The sequence below is a fragment of the Thermobia domestica genome, chromosome 12 (genome assembly GCF_964235325.1).
Source record: "Thermobia domestica chromosome 12, izTheDome1.hap1.1, whole genome shotgun sequence".
Classification (NCBI taxonomy): Eukaryota; Metazoa; Arthropoda; class Insecta; order Zygentoma; family Lepismatidae; genus Thermobia; species Thermobia domestica.
The window spans coordinates 148,082,632-148,096,458 of NC_137465.1; the positions used below are offsets into that span (position 1 = coordinate 148,082,632).

Below are 13,827 nucleotides of genomic sequence, written 5' to 3' on the forward strand. Positions count from 1 at the left end.
AGCATAAAACATTAGATAGTGAAAAAAAATATATATATATATATAACATAAACAGGCTAAAAGTTAGAAAGTTATGGAAATATGCAGATCAGTATTAATAAGTAAATAGGGGATCGTTATTAGTTAATTAATGAGAATGAGTAATTTGGGTCTCTAGTGATCATCAATTACAATATTAATTTATATGTGTGATTGGTCCTGGGTTCGATTCCCAGTAGGGACACTCGTCGAAAAAATTATGAAAGCTTTTTCAGCCCAGCCATACTGAGTGAGGTTTCCCGTGGTTTACCTCATTCATATCAGGTGAATGTCCGGATGGTACCTCACATAATTGTCCCAGCCACTTGCTCCCATCTCGATTTCTTTCTCCCTTCCCAGCTCCTCGGGGTAATGTAATCGTCGAGGAACGTAATTCCACATATGATGAACTAACGTGGCCATAAATGCCAAAAGCCCAGAAATCTTAATTCCTAATCCTAAATATTTATTTGTGTATTTAAATGAATTAGTTAATGCGTAGAACATATACATAAAATTGATACTATAGCTTTTGATAGTTAAAAATTGCAGAACTCAACTATAGTTACAGGAGTCAAAGACTTTCCCGTAACACACCTTATATAAACAATGGAGTAATGACAACGATAGAAAGGACAGTGCTGTCCCGTTATGTATTACTTTCAATGCTAGAACTCCCGTAGTTTTTGTTAATAGTTGTTTATTGTTGTCTCCACTCAAGGAAGCAGTGGATCACTATGAGGAAATGAACACCGATTCATTATCAATCTACTGAATTAGAAATATCTTTTCAGTTTAGCTTCCCGTGATTTTACCTTTTGGGTTAAGGGAGATGATGATTAAAGCAAGTGAAGGATGATGGAATAATTGGTAGAATGAGAATATGGGAGTTCCCGAGAAAGCCACCACAAACTTACTTGGGCGGGGATTGACCCAGGGACTTTACACACCAGATGCAAGCGCTCTACCACTGAGCCACCTTGCTCCTCTTCGTGAATTAGAAATAAAGTACGAAAGCTATTATCTCTAATTCCAGTATTGTGGATAATTCGCCGTACTATTTTGTCATCCTAAACAAACCCCAGTTAGTCATTTGAGGAAGGCAGGTATTTTTGGGTGAGTGGTTAGAAATGTAATAACGTGTGAAATGAGATTTGAATACGAAGAGTATCAACCTACACATTCTGTATGTAAAATAAGGCAGAACGCATGAACTTGGCTGCATTTAATAATAATAATAATAATAATAAAAAGCGGCTCGAGCTAGAGAGCTAGACACACAAAAAAAAGTAGCAGAAAGAGCTTTAACAAATAAGGCTACAATAAAAGAACGCGTGGAAGAAATTGCTCTTGGATTCGCGTTTCAGTTCTTCTGAAGAAGACAATAACAATGATATCACTCGAAGTAGTCTATTTGTGATTTTAAATGTACTGTTTATATATATATTGCATCTTAATTTACATCCAAATGAATTTAGTGTATAATTTTACATTTTGACGTGCTATGTACTTCAAGAATGTGCTTATTGGAACTCCGAAATTAGCGATCCTTATATGAATGATGGAATCCATATCTGTATAAGTAAACATGGTAAGTCAACATATATTTCTAATAATTAAACTGTGTGTGTAGTGAATACTTTGGATATGTCCGTGACATTCTTTTTAATTGATTTTCTATTAAAATCACAGTGAAAATAGTATGTAAAAATATGATACGGTACACTTAATAACTTGAAAGTTATAACGACGTTAGGAACTGCAAAGTCTCCAGTGCACTATGTCGGTGATCGGTAATTGTAGGTCAGTGGTTCCGAACCTTAGTGACTGACGACACAATTTACTGAATGCCCGCGACATCCTTTTAATATTTTTATTAATAATAACATATTAATAAATTACAACAGTGCAAGGCCGTAAGTTTCTTGAAAGTAGTGACACTATGTAGCACTGAGCTTTGTTACTGCCGCCGGAGGTATTGACTAGTACACCTGTCTCAAAATTGATTTTAATTAACTAATTAAGTGCTTTTTGATTTTTGAATTCTAAAATTCTACGATACACCCTATGGAACTGCGCGACACACCGATTAGGAACCATTGTTGTAGGCAACGCCATTTCTCAACACGTGCTTTCCTGTGAAACTTCAAAAACATACAGAAATTTAAATCACTGTATTATTCTGTATTCTTGATACGTAAAAGAACCAACTACAATTCTGTTGTCCCAAAAATATATGTGTGATTACTTAAGATTGACGACAGCATCTAATGCTGAAAGTAACTGCTACGTTTATATTTGTTTATACTGGCGCTGGAGTAATTTTATTCTATTAACGTGCGTGTATAAATTCTTAAAACTAGGAGCAAGTGAGAGATTTTATTGTGTTTATTATTTAAAAAAAAAAAATGACGAGAACTTTTTACTCTTGACAAATCTCAGCCCTCAAGCAATAGAAATAATCGTTAAACCTAAATTAAAACACAGTCCGTGCTGCAGCAAATTAGAACCTGCTTTATGGACATGAAAATAATTTTGAAATAGTGTCTAAAAAGTACTTCGTCTTCTTATACTTGACCAATAATAATAGCAGGATTCACACTAGCCTTGAAGGTAAAGGAAATTAAAAATTATCAGAGAAAAGCTTCAAAAATATGCCGAAAGTCAGGAAAATATGCTATATTTCACAGAAGGATCAGGGATTTTTTTTTTTTGAGATGTCCACCGAAGATATAAAGAACATCTCCAAGGATCAGAACAGGTTAAAGAAGATGAAAAAAACGAAACGGTTGAAAAAATAAAATTATCTTTAGGAATGAAGAAGCTGACGAACACCGATAAAAGTTAACTTCAAGCTTTGAAAGAAAAAGGACAAATTAAATTTTAAAAAATTCAAATACAAAAAATAAGTAAATAAATAAAACTACAAAAAAAAAAAAAAAAAAAAAGTTTTCTTAGTTACAATTAATCAAAGAAAAAGGCTAAATTTTGATATACGTTGACTTGGTTATGTTTATGACTGTGTTCAGAATCCCAAGATATTAAAGGTATCGTTAGTTTATAATTATTGTTTGGTTGGTACTAGAATTTTCAGCGGAGAATTACCATATAGACCCACAAGGCACGTGCCTAGGATCGGGGACGGCAAATCTTTTTTGCGGAATATCAGAAATGAGCCTGAAAATGTTCTTTTCAAATTAATGTAGAGAAATATTCTTGTTGAAAATATTCACAGTTGTAACTATTCTCAGTTGTAAAAGCAACACAGCTGCTGGAAGGTCTTATCTACAAACTTGTTTACAAAACTTTTAAAGAGGGACTTCATTTCTTAGAACAATGAAAGCAATATATATTGGACGAAAGGGAGTCACCGATAATGTGCACTTGAAAATCATTATATTGAATTGTTGATACTAAAATTTTCGCATGAATTTTACAATGTTAGTCTTTTAAAAGTAATAAATTAATAATAGCAATGAAGAAAGAAAATAGAAGAATAGAAGAAAATACATCACATTAAAGAAAATAATCTACTGACAAATGAGTGGAGCTTTTGGTATTTGTTATGCAATACTAAGCAGGTTTAATAATTATTCCGTTAATTTAATCGGTAGTTTTTTTGTATTCTTACACATATTTGGAAGCTTAGTGAGTGTCAATGCACCAAGATGAAGCGAACAAAATGAAGTGGGACAGCTTGTCACACACTTGGAAAAGAAAGGCAAACGAGTGTAATAATTTACAAAATAAGGTTTGGCACAGTGAGCACTTTTTTAAACAAAAAGAAATTAAACATTTATGAAAGCAGCACTCGTTGTTCGCACAATAAAATAAAGCGGCTACATTTAGTGAATCTTGTGACACGCAAAATGTTCAAAGTTTTCTTATTTTGGTGGAGGAAGAAAATATTCCTAGGGCTGTGCCTCACCAGTTTGTTCGAGTTCCTGATTGTGATAGTGACAATATCAATTTTGTTAGTAATAATCCTGCAGAGTGGTGCTTGATTAAGTCTGCTGTACAATTGACATTCTTTTAAAATGTGAAATTAGTCAGAATCCAGAAAGTAATATTTCTAAACCCCAAAGACTCAGAGCAGATAAAACCAAGATTTTTCAATAAGTATATCAACCGATAAATATGTGTTAACTTTATATGTTCTTACCGACGCTACAACTCTGCTTATAATAATAATTCCCATACGAAAATGAAAAATCTGTACAGGCACTGGAAACGCATGTCTAGTGCATGTGTTACATTTTTCTAGGTCCTGTTTTATGCATGTTGCATATTACCTACCTGTTTCATGGAAAAAAAAAAAAAAAGGCATTTCTTGACCTGTAAGTGCATGTATTGAGATCTATTTTGAGGTAAACGGACATATGCCTTAAAAATTGTTACAGTGAGCTCGGTAACATCAATGTACAGTGCATGTACAGACACTGGTTTTGCCTTCAACATGTTAAAAAAGTAACAAGCGCTCAAAAATGCGTTGAACAGTGAATGTTCCTGTGAAAAATACACGCAATTCAACAGAAAAGTACACCTGTATTGACGTCTGATCTGCATTGACCATACATTGTCTGTACATAGCCCTTCCTAACAGCAATGTACAGCTGAATGTCTAACACCTGACAAGGAATAATTGAACAGGTGTTGGACAGACTACTTCTAGACTCCAGAAATATTCCCTTTACAGAGGCTGTTTTTAATACTAACATGTTAACATTGCGTTAAGTCAGTCATTCTAAACTTTGTCTTTTGTATATTGAGATATGTGTATGTGTTTAAGTCATACGCGTAACTAGAGGGGGCAATGTTGTCCCCCAGAATACCATTACAATACTATATGATCGTTGAAAAATTCCTTCAATTCTCAGAAGTAAGACCAAGCCCCCCCTCAGCTAAACATTCTAGTAATGTTAATGGCTTAAGCCTCCCCTTCGATGAATTTCTGGCTACGTCACTGATATACAGAGCATGTTCGTGTAAAGGAAACATGGATATTTATAGTAGCTTGTATGTCTTTCATATTGGTAATATTTGCCTGCAAACTGGGGTGCTAACTGTGAAGGCTATGTTAACTGTAAAGTACAGCCACAATACATGCACAGGTTTCATGATTGAAAATATCCTCAGAAGATGTCAGCAAAAATGTGAACGGAATTACGTAATTTTCTTTATTTAATTCTAACTGCATATAAAATAAAATGATAAAACATAAAATCTTAGAATTAAATGAACATGCAATGCACACGTATCGTGTACAGGTACTGTACACGTTGCTTGTTCAGTGCATGCAAAAAGTTAATCAACATGCAATACACAAATAACCTGTACAAGCATTATACACATTGCCTGTTCAGTGCATGTAAAAAGTTTAAAAAATAATAATAATCATGCAATGTACATGTGCCTGTACAAGCAATGTACATGTATCTGTACAGGCAAAGTACAAACACTTCACAGTTATTGTGTTGCGTGCTCTAAATGGGTGTTGGGTGTTCTAAATGGGTGCTGCATACCTGAAAAGCACATGTATTTCGCCTTATACATGCAGTGTACATGTACTGTTCCTTTCTCTGGACATGTGCATGTATACGAATTTGTGTTTGTGATCCTGAAAACAGCATGTTTCTCACCTGTAAATAAACTGTTTCTTTCTCTGAACATATACTGTACATTGCATGTACAGGTTTCTTGTATGTGCTTGACGCCTATAAATGCATGTTCTCTGAGCCTATACAGGCACATTAACTGGATAAGTCCAGGCACTGTACAGGTGAAAAGTCGTGTTCCATTTTCAGGCACATGTTTGACATTAACTGTACAGGTGCCTGTTTTTTTCGTATGGGTTGGTATTATTAATAATATTATTGTCCAATAAATCCTATATTTTCATTAATGCTAACAAAATTATGATGAGGTAACATACCTAATATTGTGGTTTTTAATGCTAGATTTCAGTTTCAGTGCCTTTCAATACTCAGATGGAGTACTGTTGAAAACCAACTATCTAATCCAAATTTAGGAAAATATTTTTATATCAATTGGAACTGATTTTTGATGCTAACTGAGATTGTTAGAAAAACTCAACTTCTGAGACTAGTTAAGTTGGCCTATACTAAGAAAATAAATATAAAATTACGAAATATTGTATTTATTCTGAACTAAATTTCGGCAGACTGAATTTTTCAAGGATATCTTTAGTTTCGTTTAGGTTTTTAAAACTGTCACAGTCACTTAGTTCATCAATATTTTGTATATCTCACAAATCATCAACAGTTGAGTTCAAACTATTCGTAGCGGCTAAATTTTTTAAAAAATAAACAGTTTTTACTTAATTTTAAATAAAGAAAAATACACTCACACGCACAGATGCGATGTCAGATATACCCAAAGGGAATAGGATATACAGATAACAAATATATACAAATACCAGAAATATACAAATAACTGGTCGCGTGCTATGGCACCCCTCTCTGTATTGTAAGGTTAAGATGTATTCTTTCTGGAGAAGAAGTGACAAATGTTACTGCTGTAGGGGCGGGTAATGATGCTGTTACAGGGGGCGGCAAAAGGTGTTATTGCACGGAGCTGGATATTGCCTGGAGTCAGTCCTGCCTGCAGATTTTTCATTTGGGTTTAAATCTGAAGATTTCACAAACCAAAACCTGGTGTGACAAGATGTAAGTTTTTACCAGACTATTTGGGTCCAGATCAAGGTAACGGAAAACACTCCCATACCAACATAGAAGCACCCTACGTAACTACATCCTCCATATGCTGCGGATAAAATTCTTCATTGGGCTTTCGGTCTATAGCATCAGTGGAATATAGACAAAAGCGCGATTCCTCGGACCACAATGGTGGTTTCTAGTCTACTGTATAGACTAATATATGTTCTTTGAGCCCATTAAACCAACACTAACATCTTCAGTGTCTAACATGAATAAATTGTTTTGTTAATTTTATTTAGGGTGGATCAGTGCCCGAAGGTTGGGGGTGGTATGTGTGATATGGCATACCTCCACTTCAGGAGAATTCTGACCATTATTTCCCTACCTCTGCTTTTTTTTTTCCTCATGATAATAAGGAGGCATGCTTTCTCTGGCCTGTACTGAAACATACTAGTTCCTCAGATTTTTTTACTTCGAGCACTGGGGTGGATTGTTAATGTGTATTTTCCTTAAGGTTTCTTAATCATAAAACCGTATTTGAAAAAAGGCGAAAATTAATAATAATAGTTTATTGAAGTTAGCATTAGTGAAACTTCTGCTATTCCACGTAAACTCATAAAACATACGATTTTGATGAAAGTTAGTTATGTGCCTTCGTTACATTTCCAGAAATAACCTATTGTTTGGGGTTGCAATCCTACAAGTATAAGGGAGTAAAAGGGGTGAAATCAACCCCATGTTACAACATTACACATTTAATGGAAGAGAATTTTCCAACATAAATGATGTAATAATAATAATAATAATAATAATGACAAAGCTTTGTGTATAGTTTCTTTATGATATTGTGAATATCCCCCAATTTGGGGTTAAAATCTTCCAAGAAGGAAAGTTTGAATTCACCCACCCAACATAATTTCAACAATATGTTCCACGATAATTTTCGTTAAAAAGTGTTTGATTTTGTCGTACATTGTCTTTAATGCTTCCCGATCATATCCTCTGCAGGAAGTTAAGATCAGTAAAAAAATGAAATAGTGGATTTACCCTCCTATTTCCCCTCTCTCGATTCAGCGATAATTAAAAAAAAAAATCATTAGTTCTGATACAGAGTACATTTTCTTTGACTCTTTTCCGTAATCCGAGTAGAGTTCCACGCCGTTTTGATACAGTATTAGGAATATTTTCTTTAACTGTTTTCCGTAATCCTCTGTACTTAGGATTAAAATCAGTCAAGAACTAGCAGTGTATTTACTTTCCTAGTATAGTAATGACTACTCTCCCGCTCTCCTCATATTAAATAATAGGTCCAAGATACCTTTTAAAATATTAAATCTTCATGAAATACAGTGTCTGATTTTTGAGGCTTCACAATCATTACTACTATTTAGATATAAAATTACTCGAGAACTAGAGTGAAGTTCCCCCCACTTGTCCCGAGATTATAAAAAGGTATGTTCTATGATCATTTTCGTAAATATTATTCAATTTTGATACAATATGATGTATGTTTTTAGTTTTCACATAACCTCCACTCTTGCAGTTGAAGTCAATCAAATAACAGGACATACTTAACATCCCTGAAGATTTAAATAAAAATTCTATGATAACTTTCGTTAAATATATAGTTTTGTCGAATATGATCTAATTTTTGTCAGTTGCATGCAGTTGAAATGGATCAATAATAAGGAAGTGTGTTCTCCCCAATTTTATATAAATTTTCCTGAATATTAATTAACCACACTCAGATTTTTATAGAACACTAGCAGAATATCCGTTCTTCACACGGGGAGAATACGTTTCATTTTGAGCATAAAGGGCTGAATTTGGGTTTAAACTGCATTGGAAGTATCACAATTCGTCTGAGTAACCCCGAAAACTATCGATTCAACACTAATATCGATCATTTTCGATCGTTTATATATATATAATCCCTCCCTTCCCCGAAGTTGTGGGGTTGAATTTGGATTTAAACTTGCATCGGAAGTGTCACTGGTCATCTCAGCGACCCCGAAAACTATGGATTCAACTCTAATATCGGTCATTTTTTATCATTTTTAAATATCTTCCCTCTCCTCTAAGTTGCACCCTCAAAGTTAAATGATCAAAAACATTCCAGGCCCGAACCTCATCTATGTTGAAAATTTGATCGAAATCGGTGTTGTGGTTTATGAGTTATTACCTCACAAAGATAGTTACTTTCATTTTTATTTATTTTTATATACGTATCTTCCCCCCTCTTATTCTCCTAAGTTGCTCCGTCGAAGTGAAATGATAAAAACCATCCCAGCCCCGAACCACATCTATGTGGCAGATTTGATCGAGATCGGTCGCGTGGTTCAAGAAGTACGAAATCACAAACATAGTGACTTTCATTTATTTTCATATGGATTGTGTGTATTTTGTCGAACTTACATAGAGACTATAGAACTATAGAGACTAGTTGTAGAATATATAAAGACTTACTCCCATAATTTGGGATTGAAATTAGGGAGAGGGAGGATCCCTTGTTTCAATGATGCACAGCATCACTAGCTAGTAGCCACAGTTGTCTTAGTGTAGGATACAGAAGGTAAAAAAGTTACAAATTAAAAAATAAACCGTAGTAACGTGGTAGTCTTAAGAATAAATAGAATGTTTGATAACTACATAATAAACAGTAAATTATCGGGAGATAATTATGTCTACTATAAAAATCTTCGTTATTTTGAAAAATTTCTTATATATGTAGTTCATTGTTTTAAAATCCTGGTAGGACTTTCTTGTATTAAAACTGTACATTAGTTCTGTCATAAAAATACAATTTATCCTTAGCATCCAATACATAATTAAAAATAAAACTATTTATTATTATTATTATTATTATTATTATTATTATTATTATTATTATTATTATTATTATTATTATTATTATTATTATTATTATTAAATTCAATCTTATTTCACCTGTATAATCTTTTGTAAAAGCGTTAGTATGGTTAGACTCTATAAATGATGTTGAACACTGATCTTAAAATGTCTATAAGGCGTGAATCTCTGATGTGAAGATACGACTTTCTTCCTCATTTTGTTGTATGGTCCCGATGTAATAAGTCAGCTGTCTTTAAAAAACTTCCTGCAGTTTAGTCTATTTTTTACTTTCCTTTTTACAGGTGCAGTGATAATCAATCACATTTAAAAAATACAGCTGAAAATGCAGATTCGACAAAGAAGATGGTGGAGCAAAATGGGAGCTCCAATAATGAAAAGTATTTATGTAAAGTTTGTCACACTGATTTTGTTGACAATAAAGAGTTAGCTACGCATTCGTGTACTCCTAGTCATGAGAAACTCTTTTGGTGTATGAGTTGTGATGATGGATTCCCGACTATAGATGAATTGGAAACTCATTTTGAAACTCACGACCAAGTAGTGGATGTTTGTGTATGTGAAACTTGCGGATCAATATTTCGAGATGAGCAGAGTTTAAGTGATCACTTGCAAAGCCATAGTAAGGAATCAATTTGTCCACATTGTGGACTGGAATTTAAAGAAAACTTGAAGAAACATATGAAAATTCACGAAGAGTGGTTAACGTGCAATTTGTGTAACAAGAGTTATTCCTCGAGGGGCAATCTGAATAAGCATCTTAAAACTCACAAAGGTTTTAAACCATTTATGTGCAAATCCTGTAATGCATCATTTTTTCAAAAAGATGATCTCAGAAAACATTTGCGCGTTCACAGTGGTGAGAAGCCTTGGGTATGTGAACACTGTGGGCGAGGGTTTACGTGGAAAAGCGCTTTTATTGACCACCAAAGAACACATTCAGATAAGAAGAATTTCAATTGTGAAATTTGCGGAAAAGATTATTATCTTAAGGATAGTTTTCTAAAACATATGAAAATACATAATACTGAAAAGTATTTATGTCCGGTTTGTGGTCGAGGTTTTAGCCAGAAATCTGAACTTAAAAAGCATGCTGTTGTGCATAACGGGAGTAAGCCATATTCGTGCTCAGTGTGTGGTAAGAACTTTGGTTGGAAAAATTCTCTTAGTGCGCATGAGCGAATACACTGGGAAAAACAAAACTATACTTGTGAATATTGTGGTAAAATTCTAAATACTAGAGGCGGGTTTATATATCATGTCAAGAGCCATCGAGGCGAGAAAGAGCACACGTGCGAATTCTGTGGGCGTTCATTTTTTATGAGAAGTTTGCTGACAAACCACATGAAAATCCACACAGACAGCCATGATCTTACGTGTAGTCATTGCGGAAAGTGCTTTTCCTCCAAAACGTCTTTGACAGCTCATTTACGAATGCATACAGGTGTCAAGCCGTTTACATGTAAAACTTGTAAGAAGTCGTTCTATAGAAATGAATCTCTTGTATATCATGAAAGAAATATTCATAGTGACCAGAAGCAGGTTGTTTGCGAGTATTGTGGTAAAGAATTCTCATGTAGGCAATATTATTTGAGCCATATCAAAGTTCACACCGATAGTAAGACATTCTCATGTCCCGTTTGTTTAAAGAAATTTTGTCGCAAGTCTTCCATGAAGAAACACTCCAAAATGCACCAAAAAGATAAAACTTTTGTTTGTAGTCAGTGTGGTAAGTCATTTGCTACGAAAAATATTCTTGCTAATCATGTAAACAATACTCATATTGAAGGAAAACCGCATCCCTGTGAGCAATGTGAGAAATCTTTCGATACAAAATACAGCCTTTTGTGGCATATGAGACTCCATAAACAATATAATGACAATAATAATAGTAGTGAACGAACAGAATCTTTGCAAATGTTAGATAAAACATTTCAAACCAGTTTAGGTAATGAACAAGAGCAACATGTTTCTCTTCCATGCGAAGAGGAATTGTATAAGCTACAGGTCTTGTAGTTAACAAAATGATGTAATATAAAAAAGTAAAACTTATATGGTTTTATATAATCACATGGTTTCAAAAGAAAGGTACTGACTAACCCTAGGAATACTAGGTATTTTTGGGTTACATGGAACACAAGCATAAAGGTCATTATTTCTCATGGAAAATAATTTATCTTGTCTGATAACAACTTGGGATGTCTAAGACAGCATATGTTTTTATGCTCTATTATTTCTAGGTTTCTAAGTACAGTGTTGCCGACTATATGTGTGTAATTGTTTAAGTTACCATTTTTTATTCGTCAGTAACTATGACCTATTTATCTTATTTTTTGTGTAGAAAAACTATCAAACAGATTAATAGCAACTTAGTGCAGTGTAGTGGTGCAGTAAAGTGGGGTAGAATGGGGAAGAGTGGAGTACACTCCAGTATTCCAATGAATTCAGAATTAATCTTTTATAATTCCATCCTGGTTATCCTTGGAATGGCGAAATTCTTTCAAATTTTGTTTCCGCGAAAAGGTAGACAGTGTGACGAACGTTCATTGGACACTATAGGGGATGTCACCAGAGGAGCAGTGTTACCAACACAACATGAGTTAAGTAGCACAACGTCAGATTTTTGCACATATGGAATTCACGTGTAAAATGTAAGCAAACAAGCTACGACTTGTTTGTCAGTTTTGTAAAATAACACCACTACAACACCATGAATATTGCAAGGGATTCATTGCAAGAAACGTACCACTGCTTCCATTTGCTCCATTTGCATTATCAAGTAAAATGTTCAAATCACTGTCCTTTGCATTAAAATTGGACAGGGTTATTTCCACCTTGCTATATTCGGGCTCACGACCTTCTTGTCAGATTCATTTAAAACTTCTTTAAGTCTTTTCTGCATTGAACTTTGGCGAAGAGCACTATTTGCCATTGTTCCAATGTTGCTGCAGATTCCCACATACAGTCACAGTCACAGAATAACAAACTGATAATTTTCTATAAAATGTGCGTCTTCAGTCAGTGTTACAAGCTGCTGCTTGTAGATTCTATGATAAAAAATACTTAATAACAGCAGAGGTGCAGCAGCATATTTCTTTCCAATCACTATTGAAATTTCTCTCTCTCTCTCTCTCTCTCTCTCTCTCTCTATATATATATATATATATATATATATATATATATATGTGGGCCTCCGAGACTCCCTCCTTGGTGTTCCTAGGGTTAATATAGTTAAGCTTGTTATTTTCTTTAAAAAGTACCGTATTTTTTCACGTACATGGTGTGATTGGAAAGTTTTAAAATTGGTGTTGTAATTTCAGAATGGCAATACAAGTTCTTGTGATGGATTACCTTAAAAGTAGTTCCCTCTGTCTGAACAGACGTACTTTAACAGTGTTTTCACATTTGGAAGCATTCCTGGAAACTTTCTTTGTTAAGGATCTTTTTCTGTATTTGGTTTTTTCGGCGGCTGCGAGTCTGGATGCCTCCACTTCATGCTGGAATGCTTTGATCCGGAGTGTAATAATGCACTTATCTCTCTCTCTTAAGGATCTTAGTACTTTCTCCGTATTTGATTGACTGTTCTCAGTGGAGTGAAATCGTTACCCTTTCGGAGATTTCAAATTAGGAATCAGGCAGAAGTCGACAGGAGGAGGCTGCAGAACCACAGGAACTTGGAATTGTCCAAAAATTGCGTGATCCAGTGCGTTGACGTCAGTTGTGAAAATCCCAGTTAAAGAAAGAAGGAAAAAGCACAGTGGGTAAATCTGGGTTTTATTAAATTGCACTGCATGTAAAGCCGTATTTCTACTTAAAGTACCACTTAAGCATACATGTTCTATTGTACACATTTGGAGTGAAACTATGGAATTTCCTTGCCGCACAAAGGAAATCCGTGAAGATCCATTCGCATTTCAAGAGACAAACTTTGCACTCGCTTATATTTCGATTTCTACAAAGGAAGATGTAGACAATGTAGTAGAGTAATAAGGGGAGGTAATTCTATATACGAGGGACGTTCAACTTATAACCGAATTTTTTTTCTGTTACATAGAAAAGCCAACATGCGAATCAATTATTGTTCTTATTCAAGGTACTCCCCATGTACACCCACACATTTGTCTCATCGGTGTGGGAATGCCCATATCCCTGCAGCATAGAATTCTTTGGGACGATCTTTCAGCCATTTTAGCATACATGTTTTGACTCCGTCGTCGGTGTGGAATTTTTGTCCTTTCAAGTGCTCCTTGGGGGACCAAAAAGA

General features: G+C 34.5%; 1 protein-coding gene across 2 annotated transcripts in view; it reads left to right on the plus strand.

Moving 5' to 3' along the window:
- Window positions 1-13,601, plus strand: part of LOC145666724 (uncharacterized) — a 36,180-nt gene extending 22,579 nt beyond the window's left edge. For both annotated transcript variants that reach the window (XM_081734247.1, XM_081734248.1), the window contains exon 3: window positions 9,848-13,601. In XM_081734247.1, the coding sequence (XP_081590373.1) occupies window positions 9,848-11,579 (1,732 nt within the window). In that variant the 3' untranslated portion in view covers window positions 11,580-13,601. The remainder of the gene's footprint in view (window positions 1-9,847) is intronic.
- Window positions 13,602-13,827: the final 226 nt, after the last annotated feature.